Below are 26,893 nucleotides of genomic sequence, written 5' to 3' on the forward strand. Positions count from 1 at the left end.
TTCACTTAATCACCACAAAAAAGATCATAAAATCAGGCACGGCCATCCACTTAATGATCAGCATAACTTATGACAATAATTTCAGGCTCAACTAAGGTCATAAGTTGAGGACTACCTGTAATGAAAAATAAACAAAAAAGTAGACCATATGTTTGGAAGAGATGTAAGATTAATTAAAAGTAAGATAAGATTAGTGTTGCATATGAAAGTATTTTGTATCAATTTAAGACTTTAGAACAGTGATGGAGAACCTTTTAGAGACCGAATGCACAAACTGCAACCCAAAACCCACTTATGTATCATCAGGTGCCAGGTGGGCATGGCCCATTGGGCAGATGTGGCCAATTGGGCGGATGTGGCCAATTGGGTGGGCCTTGCTGTGGTGGTATCGGCAGACTGGGTGGGACTAAAAAGTTCAATCAATCAATTCCAACTTTGCGAGATCTTTTTTTTTCCTGTGAGAAGTTGAAATTGACTGATTGATTGAACCTTGTTTTTTTTTTTTTGCACACGGTGGCGGAGGCCTAATGCAAAAAGGTTTTATAAAACCCAGCTGAAGGCCTAGGACTGGGGCAACGGCGTGCGTGCCCACAGAGAGGGCTCTCTGTGCCACCTGTGGCATGCGTGCCATAGGTTCACCACCATGGCTTTAGAACATTATTACAATCCGATTTGGTGGTCTCAGCCCCAGTTTTACACATTTTCCTATACTCAAGTGGGTTTTAATGGAATGCCCTCTACATAAGCTGAGAGTTATCCTCTTGGTGGCCAAAGGCCTCTTATCACATTTGGGGGTGAGTGAGATTGGTGCCACCTTACATCAATATGCAGGGCAAGTTTTAGGGAAGGACAGGAAGGAGGGTTTTTTTTTAGGGATTACATTTTCTTGTGTTTTTCATTTTAGTAGTAGGAAATAATGCTGCCAATTTGCAGTAATCATAGGTGGGCCTTCCGAAGGACAAAAAGTTATTCACCTCTGATGGAAGTAGTCTGTGGCTGTTTCAAATATTTTAATAAACAGTGAAAATATGAGATATGTTATGCATCAGTAAAATACCCAGCATGCACTATGCTGTCTCTTGTATTAAAATTCTTCTCTGCAAGGCTTCAGGAAGATTGCGTTCCAGAGCTTGCCCCAAATTCATGTGATTTCTCCACAGTAACTTACAAAACCATTTTTCTTTTCTGTGGGACGGACAGCATATTGAGGAATCCAATATTCTTGCCTTGATCTTTTTGTCAAAGAGGACTGCCTGGTATTTGTATTTTTTTTTTAATTTTTTTTTAGGCTGTGGAGCCAGCTGTTGAACTTTTCTTAAGCAAACAGTGCAAAGGCACAGGAATCGGGCACTTTCCATTACATATAAGTACGGAGGTCCTTGTTACTTCAATACACTATTTCATTTATTAAATGTTTATGTACTTTATTAAATGCTTGTATCTGATATCTATAGCTAAAGTGCTGTACGACAACCACATTCCTCGAACCATACGCAAATGGCTATCGACCCTGCTGCTATGAGCGATGCTATGACAGGCTCGCCTGCCTGCCTGCTTGTCCCAGAGATGAAGCGTTTTATTCGGACATTATTGTACAAAGCTTCCGAAGGATAGTCCGTCGAGCAGAATTAAGAGGAAAGTACATCTACCCATCGGCCTGACGCTCAGGAGAGTTCCCCATGTGACCAACACCCCCCCCCAAGTTTTCGGCAGCCGAGACTCAACCCCTGAAATTACTTCACAAGTCTGATAAGAGAGAGAGCCTCTGAGAATAGGCAGAGTGCGCTTTCCTTTGTCCCAATTGCCTCTCTTATAATTAATTCTGGAGGGAATTTTAATAGGAAGGCGTGGTTTCCTTTCCTCCAAGAGCGGCCCACGTCTTCCTCTTTCCAGGAAAAAGGTCGTTCGTAGCTGACTGTAAAAGCACCCTTGTTCTGGATTACAGCAGCCGCCTAACTTCCCTCCCTCGATCTGGTTAACTGGACAGCCGGAGCTGCTACTGCTGCCTTCGCGGCAAAGACGTCGAGCGGCTGCGAGGATTGGCTGGGAATCGGAGGTGGCTCCATGTGACGAGGAGGAGAAGGAAGCCGCGAGAGAGAGGCAGCAATGGAAGGCGCTGAGCTGGACGGGAGGAAGAGAGGGGCCAAGCGCGCCCAGGAAGAGAGTGGGCGCGGGCTGGAAGAGGACCAGGCTTCCACCAAGGGGCGCTTCAGGCCTGGGCTGAGGTAAGGAAGGAATGGGAGCCGGGCGGGGGTGCGATGGGGGCATATAACGGGGCAGCCTGAAGCGAGTGCTGATGGAAGCGTGTCGCCGGAATGATGGTTGTTGCTCTGAAGGACATTCTGCACACGCTCAGAGGGTATGCCGGCTTCTCACTCAAGGTTCTGCCACAGCTCGATTGCACGAATACCGTAGTAGTGGCAAATGGTAATGTGGTGTTGCCCAAGATTCCAAAGAGGAGTTTTAGTGGTCTTTGCGCGCTCCCTCGTGGCATTCCCCTTCTCCCCAAAGTAGGTGGCTTGCTTGGCGAGCTTCACTGGCTAATTGGAAGCTCCCTTTTTAGCCCTTCCAACTTTGGGCTGGAAAATGGGTTCTCGGAGGCAGAGCTGAACTCTGAAAGCAAGCCTGGAGTTTTCAGAGATAGGTTAGAAGTTTCTCTCAACTCTGCATCTCTTGGTTTATGTTATTTCCCTTATCTGGAAGCAGGCTCCTGTCACTTGGGAATCCTGAATTTCCAGATTAAGCTTTGATGGGAGCTGTGAATGAGCAGGTCCCTTGGCATAACTCTGCTTCCCCTCACTTGGTGACCTCCTAATGTGTTGCATGCATCTCCTTCATTTTCCCAGCTAGGCTGAGGGCCTTGCTACCATAGGAAAGCAGCCTTGCCTGGGGATGGGGAATATGTCTGAATCTGCTTCGCATGAACCTTGGATTTCCCATAAAGTCTTGCCATGCCCTTAGCATCCTATGGTTTCTAGAAAAGCCAGATCTAACCTGGTTCAAAGGGATCCGAATCCTTTTCAGAATTTGAGGCAATATTAAGGGAAACCTTGATGTTGTAATAATGGCAGCCATACCTTATTGTTGGGAGGATCAAATGGAGCTTCCCCCTCACACATTTAGGGTGGCTTAACCAGTAAGTCTACATATCCTTAATCCGCAGGATTTGTCCATATAGGCAATCCTCAACTTACAACCATTTGTTCAGCAACCATTTTGTTAGAGAATTTTAATTTCTCTGTTGGTGAAAAATAAATCAGAAGCTCTCACAGTTGACTGCATTTAGCTGATTCAAATAAATTTCTTTATATTCATATCAAAATATTTACAATACCATACATTCTTCTTTACAGCAACATAGCTCAATGAAGACTTCTTACAGAGAGATACAGAGACAAACCTGAGACTGAAAATTCAGCTTCTAACTCAATACCTTTTGCATAGACTCAGTAGCACTTTTTTCATATTGGCTGACTGAGTTACCACATGACTCTTCCTGCTCATGAATATTCCAACACTCCTCCCTTCATGACAGGAAGAGACATCAGATCTATTGACTTAATACATTCTCCATAGTGAACACCAGCCAATGGTTTAGTCATCATGTCTGCCAAATTATCCTCAGAACAACAATGATGTAAACTAATCAATTTTCCTTTTACAGCTTCCCTGACATTACAATACTTAATGTCTACATGTTTACTTCTGTTCTTCACCCTGTCATCAGTTGCCATTTTTATACAGGCAGCATTGTCTTCAAATACCATATATGCTAGCGTATAAGGCGACTTCTGCGAGCGCTAAAATCGGCGCCAAAGATGGGGGTCGTCTTATACGCCGAGTCGTCTTATACGCCGGAAATACTGGTAGTTTCTGACGTATAAGACGACGTTCTAGGAATGCGGCTCAGCGATAAAGACGGGGGTCATCTTATACGCCAGGACGCCTTGTACGCCGGCATATACGGTACCTTTACAGATTATTTTACATTAATATTTAAATCTTGCAACAACTGTACATACCATGTTACTTCAGAACACAATTCAGATAAAGCAATAAACTCTGCTTCCGCTGTTGAAATAGCAACAGTTGTTTGTTTTCTGGACTTCCATCCAATCAGAGTCCCTCCAAATAATATTATAATCCCAGAACTTGATTTCCTTGTGTTTATGTCATTTGGATAGTCACTATCGACATAACACTTTAATTTCAATTCCTCAGTAATCTGTATTTGAAGATCCAAATTTATGGTTCCCTTTAAATATCTGAGAACCCTTTTTACACCCACCCAATGTAACTTTGTAGGTGTGTTGGTAGAAATTCTAGCCCATTGAATAACACCAAACAGCAAGTTGAAATTAGACAGAGATTTATTGGCTATAACGGTTTGCAAAGCGTGGTGGACTCCAAATAAATATTTGAGCCACACCTAGTCACAGTGAAAACACATATTATATACATTCTATCCCGACGCCTTGGCCCCTCTTCTGAGGTTACAATCTTATCAGAGCCACCTAAACAAAATACATTATCCCTGCCCCTTACTACTTTGCTTCACCTATTCCCTTATATGTACTTTATCATGAAATCCTACAGCTCAGTGTGGAAATCCTATAGCCTACATGTAGAAATTTTACAAGGTACGTGTATATGTAGAAATTGTGTAGAAATCTTGCAGTCTACGTGTAGATATTTTGTGTAGAAATCTTACAGTCTATGTGTAGAAATTTTACAGAGTACGTGTCACTTAACTTTACTTTTTATTCTAAAATTTTATTCCTAACAATATTAAGGGAAACCTTGATGTTGTAATAATGGCAGCCATACCTTGTTGTTGGGAGGATCAAATGGAACTTCCCCCTCACACATTTAGGGTGGCTTAACCAGTAAGTCTACATATCCTTAATCAGCAGGATTTATCCATATAGGTAATCCTCAACTTACAGCCATTTGTTCAGCGACCATTTGAAGTACTCATGACCAACCCTCACACTTAACAACCATCATAGTATCTCCATGGCCACCTGATCAAAATTTGACAATGTATTTATAACAGTTACTGCATCTCAGGTTCATGTGATCACCATTTGTGACCTTCCTAGCCACAAAATCAGTGGAGGAAACTGGATTCTCTTAACAGCCACACGATTTATTTAACAACTGCAGTGATTCACTTAACACCCTGTCAAAAAAAGTAATAAAATCAGGTACAACTCTGTGTGGCTTAGCAACACACATTCTGGTTCCAATTGTGGTCATAAGTCAAGGACTACCTGTATCACCCTTATTTATACAGATGAAAGCGAGATCTGCATGAACTCCTGCAGGACAGCTTTGCAGGAAACTCTGCAGAGATTATCATCTTAGCATCCCAACATTGGAAACAAGTGGAATTGCATTCCAAGAATAGTGGAATTGCAGAATCCGGGGATGATGAAGTAGGACTTGCCTACCACAAAATTAAAGCATTCTGAGTCAGCCGAAACCAGCTTTGACCTGAAATCTTCTGTTCCTACTCTTGATTCTTATCCTGACTCTGTCATGGCATCCACAAAGTAATTGGTTTAGTTCTGCTGCCCTCCTTTAACACATTACTAGCTGCAAAGCAAAATATATACCAATCATGGTATCAGGGGTCTCTGCAGGGAAAAGTTAAAAAAAAAAAAAAGTCAGTCTGGTGTCAGAACTGCACAATTAAAGCCTTGCCTTCCTTGATGTTTTGACATCACCTGGTTAACCTGGGTAGCACCACAGCCCAAAGGGGTAGAAGTCTGGTCCTAGAATCTCTCATCTCTGGGTACCTCCTCTTAATAATATAACACAAATTTAGTAAATTTATTCATTTTAATAATTATCTTCATTTATATTTTTGATATAAAATTTAATGAGGGGTCCATGGTACTCTCTCAGCTTGGTTGTTTCTTACAGGCATTTCATTACCCAAACTAGGAAGCTTCATCAGCACTGAAATGTCTGCAAGAAAACAACCAAGCTCAGAGAGCACCAAGGACATCTCATTTCAACACTGAGCTACAAGTATTCTTTATCAGTACATGATTGAATATTTATATATAATTTAATATTTGTATTAATGTTCACTTATACTATTTAATTAACTGCTATAACACAAGTTTAACAAAGTCAGGAAGAATCAGAACCAAGATAAGGCATGGAATCATTTCATGGGAGAGATTACTTTTCTTTAGAATTTCTCTCCTTCCCATCATTTTGCTGTTACGCTATTTCAGCCTTACACCAAAGCAGAAGAGGCCACACAGCTACAGTGTAAGTGCTAGTGTGCCAATCTGATTGAGTGCTAATGAGTGGTACTCTTTCCTTCCACTTGTTATTTACATTAAAAAAAAACCTAAAGTCTTCATCCAGTTGAGTTTGAAATGGTGACCACAAAGCTACCACACCCTTGTTGCTTTCTGGCAAAAATATACTAATTGTTTTTGCTGATGCTACTTTGTAGATTGCTTGATGGGTTTATACAGCAAGCTATGTAAATAATGAACACAGTTCAGCTGGTTGATATTTTTAAAGTGGCATAGTTTTCTTCAGGTTGAACTTGAATCCTGGTGACCTTGTGGACAGGTCCATGAAGTTTTCTTCATTCCTCTAGCCAAGAATGATTGTGCCACGGCTATGTGCAAGCAGGGACATGACCCTGATTAGAGATTGGAGGTGCAAGTAAGGGCCTGAGTTCATTGGCAAAATCTTTGCCTACATCAGGGTCACATTGCTAAAGAACTGAACTCCGTTTATAATTGGTCTCTCTAGTAGGCCAAATTCTATTGCAGTCTTTTCAGAATCTAAATCTCTGCAGAAAATATGTTCCTATTCATTTAAATCCTTCAGATAAGAATATCACCGGGCAGACACTCAGTCTTTTTTATAGCATTTTACTGGAAATACTTTGTTCATCAAGTTCTTCACCAAGAAAGTTGCCTGGTTTGGTGTCTTCTCAGTGACAGTCAAATATTTGTTCATACAGGCTATCTCTATATCTCTGTATTGAGAGAAATGGTTTTTTAACTAATAAGGAGGTTTGTGCATATTTTTCTGTTTGATGATTCTGTACTGTTTTGTTTGCACCCAGGCACATATTATTGAATGTGTCTGGATGCAATGTGTTGAATGTAGAGAAATAAATATGGCCATTTATGTAATAAAGTTGTCTTCCCATAGTATGAAGAATATTTGTGGGGCGAGGAGGGGAACTTTTAGAAAGACAATTTGCTCTTTTGGGATGTATTAATGGGAACAGAGCGTTGCTGGCTGTGGAATTCTGGGAGTTGAAGTCCTCATGCCTTAAAATTGTCAAGTTTGGGAAACACTGGCCTAGAGGGCAGGATCAGAACCAATGTGTTGAAACTTCATGGAAGTAAATTCAGATTAGGTATTCCTTTTGTTAAGAGTGTCAGCCAATGGAAGAGGCTGCCAGTGGGTATGATGTTCCTCTAATGAACATCTAGACTTTTAAATGAAGTCTTCAAACCGAAAGATGGAGAGGTGTCTGTCTTAAGCAGGGAGCTGGAATAGATGACCTCTGAGATTATTTCCAGTTCTATATTTCTATGATCCTTCTGATTTTTTCCCCTTATTTTTCAGTTTGCAGCGGGATATGGAAAGCCAAAGATCTTCTGTTCTCCATAGAGTGGTCAATTTTGCTCCTGATCCACTCCCTGGTACGATTTGCTGTTGGGTGGCTTGCACTCTCATTCCCAGGGAACCAGAATACTTCTCTGCCTGAAGCCATAACCTCTGACCTTCTCTTTCCAGCCAGGCAATATGACAGGCAAACCACTGAACCAATCAGCTTCTACCTCTCTGGATTGGAAGAGCTGCTTGCTTGGAAACCCACCAAGGATGATGCTTTCAATGTGTCTACTGAACCATTGGCTAAACGCCAGCCCCCTCTTGACAGCCACCGGCCCCGTACACTGGTCTGCCATGACATGAGGGGAGGCTATCTTGAAGACAGGTGGAGAACAAAGAAGGCTTTGTAACTGATTCTCTGCTAAAGTTGCTGGGACCATTCCGTACCTCCTGGCTATCCTGGATAGGATTTCATATGTCACCTGCCAGGGATTCCTGGTTAGTTGGGGTGGCCAGATGAAGCATTCAAACCAAGATTCATCAAAGCATTTCATATAATCTTATAGTCTTATAATTGATACAATGGTCCCACAGAATATTATACTTTCATATTGAAAATGGAATGTGCAGGAGGAGTGTTCAGGCAGAGGTTTGGATAAAGGCTTCCCAGGTGACATTTTTAAAACCAAACTATGTGTGACATCAGTGGTGATGTCGGTTAGTCTTTCCCAGCCTGACATCTTCCTATGCACATCCTCAATTTCAATTCCAAGAATGTTCAGGTATGTCATGTTGGCCTAGGAATTCCAGGTGCTGAACTCCATACATCTGCAAGGCAATTGTGGGGATGGCTGAGGTAAATAGCAAGTAGGTTTTGTATTAAGAAAAAAATCTGTGAAACACCCCTGCCCCAGGGCTGTAACTTTGTAGAGGTATTTGTGGGGGTTCTCCAGTCTGGAATGATCTATGGTGAAAAGTACAGTGAGGTGCAAAAATGATTCAAGAGTTTTGTCCTCCCTCCCCTCCCCTCCCCAGTCTGCTTTCTGGCATCTGTGCTCCACTCAAGGGATCTGGTCCCCAAGCAGTTTCGTTAGCTGTATTATGTGTCATTCAAAACAATCTCCTGTTTTATTGGCTTCTTGTACTGCTTGAAATTGGCTTTGGAATGCTTGCTTTAAAAGGGAACAGGGAATTAAATTTGGCTTCTGCAATTATCAGGAGAAATCCAGTTGTTAATCTAAAATCTCTTAAGGGAGTATGAGAACTAGCCCTCCCCCTTGCTTCAGGTGGAGTAAAATAAATGATAAACAGCTTTGGCTGGTTTGAGTAGCCTGAACAGACTGATAAAATACTCAGAGTAAGTTTGGCCTATGGGGGTGTAAAGCTGAATGCACTGCATCCCTTTGGACTTTTGCTAAGTTTCTCTCTTTCTGTTTCCCCCCTGCCCCCAATGCCTCTGCAGGTTCATCCAAGGCGTAAAGGTACGTGACCCGTACGTGTTTTACCACTGGTGCTACATTGACATTTTTGTTTACTTCAGTCATCACTTGGTCACCATCCCTCCAGTGGTGTGGACTAACGCTGCTCACCGCAACGGCGTCCTCATGCTAGGTAGGTTTAAGAGATGGTGAATGGCCTGAGTGGAGCCCTTCTCTGAAAATGACATATTTAGCGCATGCAGTAAGGAAGTGCTCATGTTCTGGAATCTTCCCTGTCCTTCCTTCTGAGATGGAGGGCTTTATTCTGGAACAATGGAATCACTCTCCTGCCATTAATTGTGTACTTTGCATTGTGCTGTTATCTGTTGCTAGATGATTGTATTCCTATTACTCTTTCCTCTTTCTGGAAGTTCCTGCAAAACATAGGAACTGTCATTGGCCCTGGTCAAAGTCCTGGGTTAGGTCTGGTTAGTCCTGAATTCAAGCCCCTCTTCAGCCACAGAAACTCACCGGGTGTCTCAAGACCTGTTATTCTATCAACCCAATCTGAGAGCTACTGGGATAAAATGAGAGGAGATAACTTGAACTCCCAGGGAAAAAAGCTCCCATTTTGTATCTATAATTATTATTTATGCAATTTAAAAAATAATAAAAGCAAATTGGATTACTCTCCATAGGGAATAGTTTGCAATCCCAGGAATTGTGGTATGGCTTCTTAATGCCTCCGATACTGTCCCTCTTTTTTGGCTTTGCTTAATGGCAAAGACTATTTCTGATTTTTCTGACATTTAGCTTGGTGTCAGTTTTATGTTCTGTGGATTTCCCAGAAGCATTTAATTGGCCCCCGGTGGGAAGCAAAATACTGGATCTGGTTCTCTTATTTTCTTCTTTAACCTCCTTGATTGATATTCCTTCTTTAGGATCAGTGCTAACTTCCTACTGGCCTGGTCAGAGAGATTTTGAAGCAGACAAAAGCTAAGAGAGTCAGTGTCTCCTGTGTTGCCTCTCCTGCTTGCAGGAACGTTCATCACAGAGTGGATAGAGGGAGAGAAGACGTGCGAATCATTTCTGGCAGGCGAGGAGGAAGCCTATCTTGCAGTGGCTAAGCAGCTGGCTGCAATCGCAGAATTTTATCGTTTTGATGGCTGGTTGGTCAACATTGAAAACTCTTTGCATGTAAGTCACAGTTGGTTCCTAGTTGTCCTCTCCCTATACACCAGTGGTTCTCAACCTGTGGGTCGGGACCCCATTTGGGGTCAAACGACCATTTCACGGGGGTCGCCAAACAACGCAGTCCGCCATTTTTTCCCCCCCTTTTCCTTAGCTGTGCTACTCCCTTTTATTCTATTGGCTTTTGAAAGCCAATAGAATAGACTCTCTTGAATAGAGTCTAATTTTATTGGCTTTCAAAAGCCAATAGGAATTGTCCAGGCTGTCTCTGCCCTGCTGAGCCTGCCAAAAGTCCCATTCTGCAAACGGTGCTGCACCAGTTGAGTAGTCCCCGACTTACGACCGGTTGAGTAGTCCTCGACTTATGACTGGTTGGGGGTCGCGGCATTAAAAAGGTTGAGAACCACTGCTATACACCTAGATCGATGCTAGGCTTAAGCCAGGATGGAGCCTCACAGTTGTTCCTGAAACTTATAGGATCTGCATTCCTATGGGCATAATGTGTATATTAAAACAACCATAGATGCATTTTGTATAGAGTAGATACATTCTTTTGTCAGCTCCAGCCGTGATTCTTTAAAGATCCTGATGTCTGCAAGAGATAAAGGGGAGCAGCCAATTTGTCCTCCAACTTGTAGTAACAACAACAACAAAAAAAGACCTGATACAATTGAAGCCAATTCACAATCATTCAGCTCAAAACCATTTCAGATGGGCTCATCCACTGGCTTGACCCAGTGGGGTTGTCTGGGGAGAAGCCAGTCTTTGAAGCCTAATTGAAGGCCAGCAAGATTGGGGGTCACTGAATCTTGGGGAGGGGGGGGGGGATTAAATGTTCCAGAGGGAAAGACATCCTAATAGAAACCAAAAACTGATACTCACAAGTAGAGCAATATTGAGGACAGCAAGGCAGATGATATTGGGTTCGGGAAAAATGACAATCAAGAGGAAAGATGTAAAGAAGTGGAATGAGATTCCTCCAGAGTGGAAGTCTTGTGGGCGGACAAGAGTGTGGAATGAAGTTGTGTCGCTATCCATCTGTCAGACTAAAGAAGTTAGGCTTGTTTGCAGAGGGCAGTTAAAAAACTTTAGATGCCAACTGTGACTAAATGATTGAAGTGAGCAAACATCAATCACATAGGTGTGGTCGCAATTTTGAATTTCTTGATACCCCCTTCCCATGGACATCCCAGAAAGGGAACAGTGTATCAACAGGCAAAATGCTGCTTCATTATTTGCTGCTTTGCTGAAGCAAAGTTTTGATAAAATCACAAGAGAAGTTTCTGAATTTAAATCAGAGGACCCATATTTAGAAAGGGGAAAGCAGATATTTGGCCATTGATATTCTTTTTCTCAAAAGCAGAGATAGTCAGAACAAAGATGAAGGGGCCAAGTCCAAAACTTGGTTTGATTATGCTGAGATTTAATTAAATATCAATATAATTACATTTGATTAATATGTTTACTCCCCATAAATTCAAGAATTTTCTTATCCTGTGTAATTAAAAATGGCATTTTGGTGGCAAATTTTAAAAGTGTTTTAAAGGTACCAAACAAACAAGTCCTGTGTGTGGTGATTGTGAGGAGCTATGCATTCCTCATTTAGATCAAATCTCTAGAGGTGCTTCTTTAAATCTGAGATATATTTTTTTCCACCCATGAAGTAATGAGGACACCTCTCCAGCTTGCTTTAGGGCACGGGTGTCAAACTCGCCACGTCACTTGACGTGTCGCGATGTATCGCGACTCTTGCATTGCCAGCAATGGGATGGGCACGGCTTCGGTATGATGAAACCGGCCTGTGGGCCGGCAGTTTGACACCCCTGCTTTAGGGGTATTATTTGCCTTTTTTCAGGCATCAGCTGACAATTATTCCATTCAATTTTCATTAATTTTCTTTTTTAAAAAGTCTACTGACTATAGACACCTTCTTGCGCAAGCCAGGAAAATTCCTTTCGCCTCATTCATGAGAAGTCTTTTCCTTTAATGGAGATGGTTTGGATCAAAACAAACCTCCATGGTGAATGGAATGGAATGCATTTTACATATTCATGTATTCTGTGTAGCACTGCTTCTTAAACTATTTTCCGCAATACATTAATGTTCTCCAAACAATTTGAATATCTGACTCCACGATTCTCATCCAAATATAAATATATAAATTTAGGATCCATTCTATTTCCTTAGCCATATCCCTTCCCTACTTTAAATAAAGAGAAGGGGGTAGATATCTTTCAGTCACACAGAAATCTGAATATTCTTTACTAGAAGACTTTTGGAGGGTAGTTCCATCCTCCCAAAGATATTTTATGTGAAAAGTCGCTTAAAACTGATTTTCAGCATTCGCTATAATTAAAAAGAAATATTAAAGTAGACTGAACTTTCTGTCATTTTTAAGGCTTGAATAAATCTCTTGCCATGTATTGATGAAATAATGTTGTTGGATGCAAGGTCATAAACTGTGCTTTATTTCATTACTCCCTTTTCTTTTCTTTAAAGAAACAGTCATAAATGTTCCCCATTAAAATTGTATAGATTGTCTGATATTCCATGGACTTTAAAAGTTTAAGAAAAACTCCTACAAACGATGGACATAGTTTTCTGTAGGAAGGTAATGGGGTTCTGTTGCAATCCACAGTTTGAAAACTGCAGGATATGATTGATTGATGTTTGCAAAGCAGAGTGACTGTGTTTTAACTTTCCTGGCAGGTTTTGATAGCTCAGAAATTGCCCCATTTCTTACAACAACTGACAGCCGAGGTGCACAGACTGGTACCTGGAGGACAAGTGTTGTGGTATGACAGTGTCCTGAAGAATGGAGAGCTCAAGTGGCAGAACGAGCTCAATGAACAAAACAAGTGAGTTCTTTATTAACTTCCTTTCCGATCTCTCTCTCTCTCTTTCTCTCCAAAAAGCCGAGAAGAGGAAGGCAAGCAGGGCATCCAAGTTAAAAGTACTTTGTGTAACCCTACTGAACTTCCATCCTCATATAGCATCTTCTTGAAATACTGGTCACACAATGGTGGCAGCATAGTCGTAAAGTCAATAATTGCACCACATGGAATGCGGTGGCACTTATAAGAGGCAGTAAGTGGATTGTTAACATGAAACTGCTTTGGGCAAATATCTACCTTCTAACCAAACAAGTTGGTAAGGTTGTTCTGAAAATGGAGCAGGAGATTAATTTTGTTCTTTAAAAGAAGACCAAAATATGAATGTCAATCCAAACCTTAAATGTGCAAGCCCTATAAATTAAGTCCTGTGCTTAGTAAGGACTCAAAAAGCTGGTGAAAGTCATAGGGGACTTGTTCTAATCATTGGGGCTTAATGCATGATGGTCTGCCCTCCCAAATCCTGGGAGAGGTGGGTGGGGAGCGGGGGGCGGCGGCGAAAGGGGCACTCATATTCATTTGGGAATGAACAAAGCACTGTGGAATTAGCCAGTGGATTTTTTTGGGGGGGGGGTGTTGGCCTTGGCCATCATTTCTTCAGTAAAGAAATTCGCAGATTTGGGCTACAAAAATCATGAAGGTGAAAAATATATTCCCAGTCTGATGCTGCCCAGATTGGTTTGTATTGGAAATCATAGAAAGTGGCTATTCAAGCTGGATTTGTAGATAAATCTGGAAAGCTTCAGGATAGAGAAAATTGTGCTGGAGCTTTCTGGGCATAATAAATGAAAAGACATGGGGAGTTTTCCTGGAGACCCCTAAATGGCTCTATGCCTTAGTTGGCAAGACTGGCTGTAATTTGCCTCCCTTCCTTGTGCATTTGCAGAGTTTATTTTGATGTTTGTGATGGCTTTTTCACCAATTACAACTGGAGAGAGGAACATCTGCTGCGAACTAGAGAGGCAGCCAGTAGCCGGCAGACTGATGTCTATGTGGGGGTTGATGTGTTTGGACGAGGCAATGTTGTGAGCAGCGGCTTTGATACCAAGAAGGTAGGCTGGCGGGCACCCTGAACAACAGGAGTCTGCCTTGCAGGCATTGGCTATGCCAGGTGCAACAGATCACTCTGCAGTATTTATTCTGGTTCTCTCTGAGGGCCACCAAGAGGCAAAAGCCTGTCACGCTTGGCATAAATGACCCTCTTAGGACAGCTGCCAAAATATTTGTCCTTGGGGAAGGGAACTATTTTCCTAGAAGCCCCAAACCAGCCATGCTCTAAATCCCTACAGTAGAAAAATGGTGATTCTTGTATTCCTTGTGTTTCTTCAGTCACTGCAGATGATTCGAGAGCAGGGTCTTTCGGTAGCCCTCTTTGCACCTGGCTGGGTATACGAGCACCTGGGCCCAAGAGATTTCTTGAACAACGAGGATAAGTAAGGCCTATGCGGGGAAGGACTTCCTTCTAGGGATGGACTTCAGGAACCCCCCAATGAGCAGATCATCTCTTTGGGGCTCTGGGCTGTGCAGGCCTAACAGAAGAAAACTTTCAGGCTGATGGAGATGTAGTCCTTTCTCTCTTCTTTGCCACCTTGGGTTCTTGATGTGGTGGATTCTGGGCTTGTGAGGTTATGCAAAGACTGTTCCCGTGACACCTTCTTTCCTCTTCATAGATTCTGGGCCCTGCTGTCAAAGCTACTATCTATTCACCACATTGTCTCCCTCCCCTTTTGCACCAGCTTCAATCTGGGTGCGGGTAATCGACACTTCAGTCATGGACAGGTAGGAGCACATGGAAGAGGGACACTTTGGGGAGGATGAATGGAGCTGGGAATGAGTGGGCAGTGCCAGCCCTTCTCCTTGTGGCATAATCCTCTCAGGGCCAGAACTAATCTTTCACGATCGCCTGGCTAGTTAGTGGTCTCATACAGAGATTAAGGCCATCGCTGTCTTCCAAATACCATAGAGGATTGTAGGAGACTTTTTGCAAAGGAGTTCTGTGACTAGTTATTGGTCTTGAATCTTTTTCTAGGACTCTCCCTTGCAGACTTATTTTCCAACAGCTTTCCTTGAGCTCCATGAGAGTTGCTCTAGGATTTCAGCCTTTCTGTGTCTTATAATAGAAAATGAGACAGCCTTTAGAATAGCCATTTCCACCCACCCCTTTGAAAATGATGGGTGTCAGTGCTTGCTGATCTGGAGAGAACCTCTTTGTATTTTCATTCCTTTTGGAAAGGCTTATTTATTAGAAAATGAAAGTGGGGGTCTGGTGTTGAAGGTGTGCTGCTTTTGGGCCAGGAAAAAAGGGCATATGTACTGAAAGTCACATCTTCAAAGGCTACTAAAATGTTTGGGGGCTCCCAATGCAAATGGCCCTTAGATGTGCAAGAGCAGTCCTTACTGTGGGAAACATGCTGTGTAAATCGAGCTGGCCCAACTCAGCCTGCAGTGGCTCTTTTCTTTGCTCAGGAGACAAGGACAGAGCCGTGGTACAACCTAAGTGCTCAAGAGATCCAGCCAATATATGGCAGCCACAGAATGCCTGACAGGGGCTGGGTGCGGACCCGGTGCTGCCTGCAGGAAGCCTGGTGTGGAGGCAGCTCCTTGCTGCTGGAAGGGGCCATCCCAGCCAAGGCTGAGGATGTCACAACCAGGTGAGTGCAAAATCCCAGGTAACATTTATACCTTTCTCAAACCTAATACTCTCCAATTGGAATTACAAGATCAGTCCCGGAAGTCCTTCTCTCTCTTTCTGGGCACTCTTCCCTCCTACACGATCCCTTAAGCTCAGGGGTGCAGCTCTACAAAAGAGTCATCCCCTCTCAGCAATGCAACTGTGGAGTGGCGAGAACGGCATAGGGCGATCCACTCAAAAACCAAGCTCTCTGTCAGAGGAGGGCCGAGGTGGATGAAAAACCAATTTTCTGCAACCAGTCAGCCAATAGTCATGATTGTGGTTTGTGGAAGAGATGCCATCTGCACGGCCCTTACTGAAGAAAGGAAGTTCAAGGGCAGCACCTCCTTGCCTGCCATCCTCTTTCTGGGCTCTAAAAACGAAACATTTCCAACTCAGAGTTTCTGCATTAAATTATGACCAGTGATTCCAGAAGGCTTTTATGTTGTCGAACACCTGTGAGGAAGACCAGATGCTCACCTGTTGTCTGTGCTCCTTCCCTCAAGAGCCCCAAAGGTCTGCTGTCATTTCCTCTGGAAACTCAAAGGCATCTCCTCTATTTGAAGCCTAAGTAGGCAGGACTGCAAAAGACAGGGTGAGCCTACACCATTAAATAAGACTCCTTACTTTGGCCTTCTTCTTTGAGTCTTAGAGATAGTGATGGAGAGGGCGACCTCAGGGGTGCTAGCTAAGCAGAATCCACGAGAGACGCCTTGTCCTTTTTTCCAAAGTATAGCATTTTCAGGACAGCAATGCAACGAACCATGTAGGCCGAGTATGATAACCAAGGGGGCTCCTGACTATAAATGGCCTCCTGCTGAAGCAGCTTTTGATGTGTGTCCCTTAGAATATTACCTCTCATAGGTCGTCAAAATGTTTAACGGTCCTGTCAGTGTTCTATCATGCCACTGCTTATCCGCACACACCTACTTTAGATTACAGAAGAAGGGAGTGGTGCTCCCCAGTGTAAGTCTTCGGGCTTCTCTCTTTGTTTCCAACTAGCTAAGTCTGCTTCAAGTTGGCAAACGTGATTGATGGCTGCTCAAAGATAAATTCTATGCCAGTGCAGTCAAGGGCAGGACTGCCTGCCTTTCTTAGAGCTGCTGATCCCACCGTTTCTTTGAGAGCACCTTACACAGGCAGCAGGAGAGGGTGCTTCTCGACTTACAGTCGCAACTGAGCCCCAAATTTTCATTATTTTATTTATTTATTTTATTGTTATTTTATTTTTAAAATTTATAAGCCGCCCCACTCCCAGAGGACTCTGGGCGGCTAACAATAAAAACACCATAAAACATAACAAAACAAACAGTACAAGAACAGTCATCCAGGGGTCAGATTTTATAAACCCCAGGCCTGCCGGAAAAGCCAGGTCTTAAGCAGCTTACGGAAAACCAACAGGGTGGGAGCGGTCCTAATCTCCGGGGGGAGCTGGTTACAAGAGGTGGGCGCCATCACAGAGAAAGCCCTCCGCGGCCCCGCCAAATGGCACTGCTTGGCCGACGGGACCTGAAGGAGGCCCAGCCTGTGGGATCTAACCGGACAAAGGGAACTATGAGGTAGTAGGCGGTCTCGCAAATAGCCTGGCCCTGAGCCATATAGGGCTTTAAAGGTAATAAGCAAGAGTTGTTGAGTTTTGCTCCTTTTCCCCACAGTTTAGTAAATCATGCAGTTGCTAGGTGAGTCATGCGGTCACTAAGCAAAGCTGACTTCCCCCATTGACTTTGCTTGTTGAAAGGTGGCTGGAAGGTTAAAAATGGTGATCACATGACTATGGGAAAGTGCAACCGTCATAAATACGTGCCAGTTGCCCCACACCTGAATTTTGATCACGTGACCCTGGGGGAATGCTGCAGTGGTCACAAGTGTGGAAAATGGTTATAAGTCACCTTTTCAGTGCCATGCAACTTCATATGGTCACTGAGTGAAAGGTTGTAAGTCGAGGACTACCTGTATTCCCACAACTAGAAAAGGCGAAGAATTCATATTTTTCACCCTTTTTGAGGCTTAAGGAAGAAGTGGGCAATCATAGAAGAGCTGGGCTCCCCTGGGGCCCATTGCCGGGATTCCTCACTGCTGGATACATTCCTTTGACTGATGGAGCTGCCTCAAGTACACCATGCTGTAACTCTGGCTCTCCCATCAGCAACCTGGTAAATCCGAACTAAGGTGGCAGCAGGGGGAGAGGAAGTGATGGGACCAGTTGTTTCAAAATGAGGAGAGGAAGCCACTTTCCTTATCGACTGTGTTCCCATCAAAGTATGGAGGCGCAAAGACAACATTGGGGCAGACGTTTCTCCAGGCTTTCTGAATGAAAAACACACCAGTGGTGCTTTGCCTGCTCAGCCACAAAATGCTCTTTTATCAAGCAATCAAAAAGCGTCTTTGTTAGGATCTCAGATATTATTACGGTTCTGAGCTAGTGTGCATCCCAGTTAAAACAAACCTTAGAAGGTCAGATGTTTGGGAGAAGTTTGTGTAGATTTCTCTTCACCCTGCAAATTTTGAAGTGCCCCTGATCACAAAGAACAAGCAGATGGAGCAACCCCCGAGAGAGATTATTTCCTCACTGTTTTGTTCGTGCATTTTTAGAATCTATTGAGAAACATTCTTTTGCTATGTTGTCTGAGCTGCCCTTAATCCCTTGAATTGGCTGTATGCATGGTCCTAGCCAAGCCTACGAGCCACCTGTTGAGAAAGAGTCTCTTGTGTTGTCTTGAGTTTACAAGGCCAGGGTGTGTTCTGTGGAGTGTCTCCTTTCTGGCTGCTGAACAGAGAATTTGGAGTGTTCTCTGTGGAAAATGTCTCATTCTCTTTCTCCCTCAAAGCACTTTTTGGTCCAGGATGCCTCAGGCTGAGAGTCTGTTCTTGCTCTGAAGAGAGGATAAAGTTGGATTAGTTCTCATTCTGTGGAGATCCCAGGATAGATTTGATCATAGAAGGTGGGGCTGACATGAATAACAAAAACAAGAAAAATAAACATGAATGCAAACTCTGATTTGATTATATGGGGAGTGGAGAAATTGGCACAGTTGTGTTTGATCTGGCCAGGAGTAGATTAACACCCTCATAAAACACAGCAGCAGTTTCCATCATTTTTAATACATTTTTATTAAGTTTATATAAAATACAAACAGAGATAAAGATAATAGGAAAATGGGGAGGGGGTAAAGGAGAAACAAATTAAAAAATAAGATGTTCCAACTTAGTAAAGTATAAATAGAATTACAATCTCAACTTTTTACTTATACCCAATTAGTGGGAATTGATGTATCATTCCCTTTTTGCATATATATCTTGCTGCAATCAACATATATAATGAAAGTTCCAATTTTCCCCCAGGTCTTTAGCTACAGCAGCAGTTTCCAAAAAACTCCTGTAATCTGGTGGGGGAAGACATAGACTCAACTCCTGGTGGAGGGAAAGGGGGAGAGAGACAGAGAGAAATGGAAGGGAATGAAGAGCAGCTGTCCAATGAAAAATTGGGGTGGGCATAATAATAGTAGTAAAGTTGGAAGGGACCTTGGAGGTCATCTAGTCCAACCCCCTGCTTGGGCAGGAAACCCTACACCATTTCGGACAAGTGGCTGTCCAGTCTCTTCTTAAAAACTTCCAGTGTTGGAGCATTTACTGCTTCTGGAGGCAGGCTGTTCCACTGATTAATTGTTCTCACTGTCAGGAAGTTTCTCCTTAGTTCTAGGTTGCTTCTCTCCTTGATTAGTTTCGACCCGTTGCTTCTTGTCCTGCCTTCAGGCGCCTTGGAAAATAGCTTAATTCCCTCTTCTTTATGGCAACCCCTGAGATATGGAATACTGCTATCATGTCCCCTCTTGTCCTTCTCTTCGTTAAACTAGACATACCCACTTCTAATGAGGATGTTTTAATTAAAACTTCAGAAAGTACTGGGTGAAACTAAACAAGGATTCTTTATAGGCAAAATAAAGTGACTATGTCTCAAAGAGTGTAATGTCCAAGGGTGAACCAAGAGTTTGATGTGGTTGTTGCAAAGCATATTGGAGGTGTTGGCTATGACCTATAAAGCCCTAGATGGCATGGAGCCAGGCTACCTATAGAATCATCTTGGTAGTTGTAGAGGCCTTTTTAATTTCAGCTCTCTGCTTCAGAAATCGTATGGTCAACTGTATGGCCCTTCCCTCCATTGCTCATCAGAGCCCATTGTGTTATCCTTTCCCTTGTGCAAAGTGGGCAGGTGAGGTCGAGCTCATTGGTCTGGGTCCTCAAGACCTTTTCATTTTCAGATAGTGCTGTGCTGCTTTATGGCCCAGAGTTGGCAGTGACGGTGTATTCTCTGTCTCTCTCCCTGTCTGGGGCTTGGGGGTTACCAGGCTATTCTCATTCCAGATGCCAGCACCCTCGCGGTTATTCCTGGTCTTGATTTTTAAACACGAGTCCCATCTTCAAGCCACGGCTCTGGCACCACTGCTCACCACCCGAGAATCATGGTCACGCCCTGACAGGGGGGCCTCTACTTTATTGGGTAAGGCTTTTTGTTTTGGGACTCCTTGCATGGATGCTTGCAGCGTCCTTAAAGTGGCCTAGCAGATGTCGTTCCCAGGTTTGCTGGCTCACTTCTCTTTCCTCTGCTCTATTGGATGTTTCTTCCGCAGCAGAACCAACACGACATACGCCCTCCCTGCTTCATACGCCTCCTCCTGGCCTCGCCCAGTTTCTCAGAGGATGTGAGCAGTGTGGGGAACATGGCTGGCAAAATCGGTGAGTGAATCCTAAATGAGAGAATGTTGTCTCCACTCATTTTCTCCAATGAAATTGTTTCATATGTGGCAGCAGCTATTGTCACGGCTCTCCCCTTGTTCTATGGCAGCGGTTCTCAACCTATGGGTCGCGACCCCATTTGGGGTCGATTGACCATTTTACGGGGGTCGCCAAACAATGTGATCCGCCATTTCCCCCCCTCGGGGCGGTGGCGCGCATGCACGGCACGGCGCGCATGCGTGCCATGCATGGGGCGCCCCGCGCATGCGCGTCGCGCATGGGCGGCCCCGCACATGGGGCGGCGCGCATGCGCGGCACGTTTGTGTGACGGGGGTTGCCGTCACACAAATGTTGAGAAACGCTGTTCTATGGCATTATAGCATATGCTCCCCTGTAGAGAGGATCCTGTTGTCATCTTTACCCATTCAGCACTATGCATGTGGATGATGGAAAGAAGTATCAAAAGGTTAGCCTTGTGTGCCTGGCCATAGAAAGCATTGTGGACAGTCAGGATGGACTTAGTAATAGCATGCCAGCCACTGTGTCTCACTTTCCTATTACTCTCTTGCTAGATGCTATGAATTGGAGCTTCGGAATTGCTTCCTGGATGAACTCTCCCTCACTGTGTCCCGTCGTCAACCTGGACAGGAGGAGATGCCCTTCACATGCCGCCTGGGCAAGATCTGGGTAAGGAAATCATGGAAAGCAATTGGGAACTGCCATGAACAGCTTTCAAAGCAGGGTGGGTGGTCAGCGACTCAGTTATCCAATATAGCTGGGAGATACTCTACAGCAGGGGTAGTCAACCTTGGCTCTTTTATGACTCGTGGACTTCAACTCCCAGAATTCCTGAGCCAGGAATTCTGGGAGGACTTCAATTCTGGGAGTTAAAGTCCACGAGTCATAAAAGAGCCAAGGTTGACTACCCCTGCTCTACAGCCTGGCCCTTGTTCTTTAAACCAGTGGTTGCTTCACAGTAGGCTTTTGCTTCTCATCAGAATGGCTGAAAAGTTGCCATCCCAGCTGCTTTGTCCAGTACCCTTCTTGGTGTTTATACCAAAGTTATTCTATCTTATGTTTGCTCAGGCTGGTCGATACCACCAGGTGCTCTTGAGACTTTAATCCCTTCATTGCCTCCCCACCCCACCCCCATCAATACAGACTGTGCCAGATCCTCCAAGCACTTATTCTGAGGAGAAACTTTGAGGCAACGATTATTTGATCCAGGCTACCTAAGGGCGCCTCTTTATCCCTTCATTTCCTCACTGCTTTCCAGTCCTCTGCTATGAATCTATCCAATTTGCTTGGTGACCATTTCCTTCCCTTTTTATAACTACCGTGTGCTTTTTCTTATAGATGCTGGATGCTGCCTCCCTGTCCACTCCCAATGAAACCAGTTCCATGTTGCCCATGGATGCCTCCCATGTCCACTGGCACCGTCCTTCAGCTGAGCACCTCTCTGTCAGTTTCACTTTGAGTTGGACGTATCCTTCCAGCAAGGCCACCTGCTTCCGTGTGCATCACCGGAGTGGTTCGTGTGTCAGAGACTCTGAACTGCCTCTTCTCCTGCTTGGGGAAGCACATGGCTGCCTGTACCGCGTGACTCAGCTAGCAGTGCCTAACCCTCAAACTATGTCCTCATGCCGCCTGGAGCTCCTGGTGGAGCCAGTCCCTAATGATGGGAGCAACGTTGATTCTGCCATGTGGGGAAAACTCACCTTTGTGTACTCTAACCCAAAGCTACCAGTGAACGCTGCCACACTTTCCGCACACCCACACCCGGGCCCGTGAACATAACGTAGACAGAAGCTTCACCCATCATAAACTAAGGCTAAGAGGTGCACAAGGTGACATCCTTTTAATAAAGCCTGTTTGTTGCTTTCATTATGAGAGTTTCTTCTCTCAGGGCATGGTCCTATGGTCTTACAGAATTGACATTCAAGAGCCAAAGATATTTGGATGTACACGGATCCTGTGTACTTGGCAGGGAATTAATGCTCAAAACAGATTTATTAATGGACAGCGTAGCCTACAGACCTTGCTTTTAAAATATAAACATCCGTTCCCTGCACAGTTACAAATAGCGGTGTCATTAAGATGGAAACAGGTGGCAATTGTCAAATCTGCTTTCAGTTGGATCCCTTTAATGAGTAGAGAGGGAAAATCATTAGCTCTCATCAACAGGGAACTTTAGACTCAAATGAAATAGGAGGATGTGAGAAAATTTCAGTTTTTTTAAATAAATAACCAATACTGCAGAACAGTGTTTCTCATCCTCAATAACTTTAAGATGGGTGGACTTCAACTTCCAGAATTCCCCAGCCAGCATCGATTCTGTATTTCTGCATAAGTTGACCCAGAGAGCCTTAAACTTGTGCTTCCTCTCAACCCCTAGAAACCACTTCGCAGCAACTCTGTTGCCTGTAAATAATGAAAGGGGAAGATGGCAGAGACACCCCCGGGCATTTTACTATGCGTCTCTATAGTACAGTGTTTCTCAACCTTGACAATTTTAAGGCATGTGGACTTCAACTCCCAGAATTCCACAGCCAGCATTGCTGGCTGTGGAATTCTGGGAGTTGAAGTCCACATGCCTTAAAATTGTCAAGGTTGAGAAACACTGCTATAGTAGGTTGGGAGTGGGGGGGGATGTCCTCTGGACTTGGTGCACTATGCAGTATTCTTTGCCATGGAATCTGCTTGGGTTCTGGTGATACTGGACTACAGCAATCAATAGGGATTTTCTCTTAGGGATACATGGCAATTTGCAACTTAGTACTGAATGCAACTCTAAATATGTAAAGGCTAAATAGTACATTATGAGACCTGTTATTTCTTCAACAGGATTAATCCTATGGTTCCCTGAATACTAAGGTCAAATGTTGGATTTCCACTGTGCTGCTGCAGAAGCAAACTTGCTAACTTTTAAATTCTAATTCAATTTCGTATTCATAACTGCATTGTGCTTTCATGGCATTTGTTGCGGTTGCCGCAACTATTAATATTGCAGTAAAATTTCTGTCTTTCGATTTTATCCTTTTTCACCGATACTCAAAAAATAATTGTGCTTTCTTCCCTAGGATTATTAGGAAAGCATACAAAATCTAAAAATACCAACAGCATTTTTGTGCATTTTAAGAGTTTGGGTTTACAGAAAATAGAGTGCAGTAGAGTTCAAAGTTTTGCTTAATGATCAGCCCCTTATCTCGGGGGGGGGGGGAGAAGAGCAATTTAAAAATGTTAAATAAAGTTTTTTTTTTTCCTTTCCCCTTGCGGAAAGTGGTGGAGGCCAATTTCCTGATTTAGCTAAAATTAAAGGCAGGGCCATGTAAAGAAAACGGGGGGGGGGCTGTGTGCAGAGCAAAACACAAGCTGCAACTGACACTGAGCAGCTGCGCAGCCGAGGCAATGAGGGCGAAAAGGGGCCGCTGAGCCATTTGTGGCACTGCAGCTTTCAGAATTAAAGTTAACCTAAGTCATTGCACTTCCAGAACGTTGTACAATTTTTGTTCTGGTCCCTTGGCATCTTTGGCAAGAGCTGACAATACTATTTGTTTCAGAAGAAACCTCTCAGGTGAAATGATTTGTTGTGGCTCGCTTTGGCTGTGTGCTTGGCTCCACTGCAGCTTAGGCAGTGAGATTTACAGGAAGCCGTGTCTGATCTGAATGAGAAGGAGGCTGCATGAGAAGCGCCAACACTCCGTTACAGCACCTGTGTGGCAGCACTAATTTCTGCCCCATTTGCTGTAATAGGCATACTTTTATTTTCCCATTTTGCCCGTAGATGGGTGAGCACCTGGGAGAAGACCATGGTCAACCATTTCTGGACTGCTGCTGAGGAGACTACAGGGACAGATTCGTGGAGTTGAGCTCAGTTTGAAGGGGGTGTTGCCTTTAAACTCTTACGGAAGGGCCAGAGAATGGGCCATGCAATTTCCTGCTTCTCCTGGTCTGGTCTGATCTGGTTATGTGGGGAGTCCCTCTCGTCCTGCTTTTGCGCAAAACCACCAACACACTCCCTTTCTGAATTCCTGATGCAGCGCTTGGCAAGAGAATTGATAGCCGCAATTATTCCTTCGCAGTCTGGCATGCAGGCAATTAGCAGCTGGGAGTTTGGCCAAGCACGGCACACATGGGGATCTCTCAGTTCTTTGCTGCACAGGCCAGTCTCCACATGTGGCTATGGCTCAAGGCAAAGGAAATTGATACAGCGACATTTACGCTGCCGGTGCTGGTCAGATGGGCATGAATGCAACGAGAGCAAGAAATTGACATTTTGAAAAATGTCGGCCCTGGCATAGGGATGGACTCATGACATTTTCTCTCGGTTTTGGATTTTGCTCTTTTTCACTTTATGCACCAAGGCGCCCATGTTGCTCAGCCCTTATTTCAGGCAGTGAAGACGCTGTTTTTATCTCTAATGTTTCCTCTTTCCTGTCCTGTCCTCTCCCTCCAGTGGCACATCTTCATTAATTGATGGAGGCAGCATTTATGACGAGAAGTTCTTGTACAAATCCACTGGGTCTGTCCTGTGGACGTGGATGGCAGCCTTCTCCATCTACTTGGGTTCTGAGTATTTATTTTTAAAGTACAATTCTCACTTAGCTCTCCACTAATCATGCTGACTGAAGCTGGTGGGTACTGAACATCCTCCACATCTATGGCCCCATCTGATTATTTGCTTTACACCAGCTCTTTCTACTCTGATAAGCTTTCAAGGCAATTAAAAATGTCCCTTCAAAAGGGCTTTTCCTGCAGATCTGCACAGCTGGGCAAGGAAAGAATTGGATTTCTTAGCCATCAGTGTTAGCGCCTGAAATTGGGCCCAGTAACAGATCACTAGTGCAGATGTCTCCATGCAAGGTGACATTATGTGATCTTTGTAACTTGCACCAGTTTTCTAATCCCATTTTGCACGACTTGCAACTTCCAGGCACTTTCAGAGTGATAGGAATTGATTCAGACTGAGATGATTTCCATAGGAAGACAGATTTACAGCTGGAGGTCAGCAGTGACTGCAGGGCAGGGGTGAGGTCATACCACACACACAAGCGAGTAGGGTTTCAATTGTGCAGTTGTGGTTGCCATCTTGACCTTACTGCCCAGCTCACCCCACACCCCAATTCTTTCAGATACTTATGTGGAGGTGACAGAAATGATAGGAGTCTAAGGTATAGAAGGAAATAAATACTATTTATGGGAACTATATAATTCAGTCAATATATAACCAACTGATCGATGCATAGTCAATGCTATGAAGGGATACAAGATATTATGAATGTCTGATGGAACTGCACTTCCTTTAGGATACTTGCAGTGCAATGACCTGGGGTTGCCAATGCCTTTTCCCGCCTATCTTGGAGATGGGCAGCAGACACAGAGGAAGCATGGGATGTTGTGTTGTATGTTTGTGTGCTCCCAGACCATTGGTCCTAGTGTTCAAGCCTAATGGGGGGAATGTTTCTCCTTATTCAGCAAATGCAAGCAAGGTCATTTCCCCAATAGGCAAATTGGATTTTCTCAATCCAAGAGAATTAGAGACCCAATCTCCCTTCTGGTCCCTCTTGGTCTTCTGCCCTAATTAGTTGGGAGAGATGCAAAAAAGGTGTCTATCCACAGTGCTTAGAAGAGGGATTTTTTTAAAAGGGACAGCTCATACATCCAATGCTTCGGAGCATCCAATCAGTGCTTCTCTGCTCTGTCCAGCCCAAGAGGGTTGCAGTAAAATTAGCAAAATGAGTTGGGTCAAAGCTGAGTCAATGACCTGAATTAAATTGAAGGGAAAGAAAAAGGATGCAGCAAGACGATTGGGTGGCCTTGACAAGTTAGCCAGAAATGTTCTTCTGGATGTTAATTTTGGGCACAGGAACTCGTTCCCTGCAAGATTTCTTGTGCTGCCTACTAGAAAAGATTTGCCTTCTGTCCCTGGTTTTCTCTTGTCTAAGATTTTTATCATACATCCATATCTTCCTAGAGCCAGAATGGGACAACTCATTGCAGCCAACTCACCATGGCCAACTTGCCACGGTCAACTTGCCACAGCCAACTTACCATGGGATAACTTGCTGCAAGACAATTCAATGTAATTATTTAAAATAATTTAAAAAATATTTTAATTTTTGTCGTTGACGTTTCATTTTGTCCCTCCTTTGGCATCCTTTCTTTAATGACTCTATTCCACAATTTCTTAGATATTAGTGTAATTCCCGCAGCAAGTTGGCCATGGCAAATTGTCCCATGGTGAGCTGGTGCAGTGAATTGGCTGCAGCAAATTGGCCGTGGCGAGCTGGCCATGATGAGTTGGCTGTGGCGAGTTGCCGTAGACCCTCCAAGAGCAGCCTGTATTTTGCAAATTCTCCTTCCTGTTTGCACCCTTCCCAATTAAA

The 26,893-nt window shown here is 43.9% G+C and overlaps 2 protein-coding genes across 6 annotated transcripts in view; one reads left to right on the top strand and one right to left on the bottom strand.

Annotated features, from left to right (window-relative positions):
* Positions 1–2,055: 2,055 nt before the first annotated feature.
* Positions 2,056–26,777, top strand: ENGASE (endo-beta-N-acetylglucosaminidase). Of its 4 annotated transcripts, XR_005556935.1 has the most exons (15): positions 2,056–2,225; positions 7,615–7,691; positions 7,786–7,987; positions 9,065–9,213; positions 10,060–10,217; positions 12,921–13,069; positions 13,989–14,154; positions 14,432–14,535; positions 14,773–14,881; positions 15,569–15,753; positions 20,120–20,271; positions 20,402–20,507; positions 21,080–21,194; positions 21,864–22,354; positions 24,292–26,777. XR_005556935.1 is itself a non-coding variant. In XM_039345322.1 (14 exons), the coding sequence occupies exons 1-14, from the start codon at positions 2,107–2,109 to the stop codon at positions 22,296–22,298; spliced, it is 2,226 nt and encodes a 741-aa protein (XP_039201256.1). In that variant the 5' UTR covers positions 2,056–2,106; the 3' UTR covers positions 22,299–22,765. The 4 variants fall into 4 exon arrangements, 3 of the variants coding, with proteins under 3 accessions (XP_039201256.1, XP_039201267.1, XP_039201276.1); XM_039345322.1 differs by lacking the exon at positions 24,292–26,777 and having other exon boundaries at positions 21,864–22,765; XM_039345333.1 differs by lacking the exon at positions 24,292–26,777 and having other exon boundaries at positions 20,405–20,507; positions 21,864–22,765.
* RBFOX3 (RNA binding fox-1 homolog 3) overlaps positions 17,279–26,893 on the bottom strand; it is a 488,491-nt gene continuing 478,876 nt past the window's right edge. For both annotated transcript variants that reach the window (XM_039345373.1, XM_039345472.1), the window contains exon 12: positions 17,279–18,646. In XM_039345373.1, the coding sequence (XP_039201307.1) occupies positions 18,623–18,646 (24 nt within the window). In that variant the 3' untranslated portion in view covers positions 17,279–18,622. The remainder of the gene's footprint in view (positions 18,647–26,893) is intronic.

Source organism: Crotalus tigris, unplaced genomic scaffold (genome assembly GCF_016545835.1).
Source record: "Crotalus tigris isolate CLP2741 ecotype Arizona unplaced genomic scaffold, ASM1654583v1 scf7180000017551.9496454, whole genome shotgun sequence".
Lineage (NCBI taxonomy): Eukaryota > Metazoa > Chordata > Lepidosauria > Squamata > Viperidae > Crotalus > Crotalus tigris.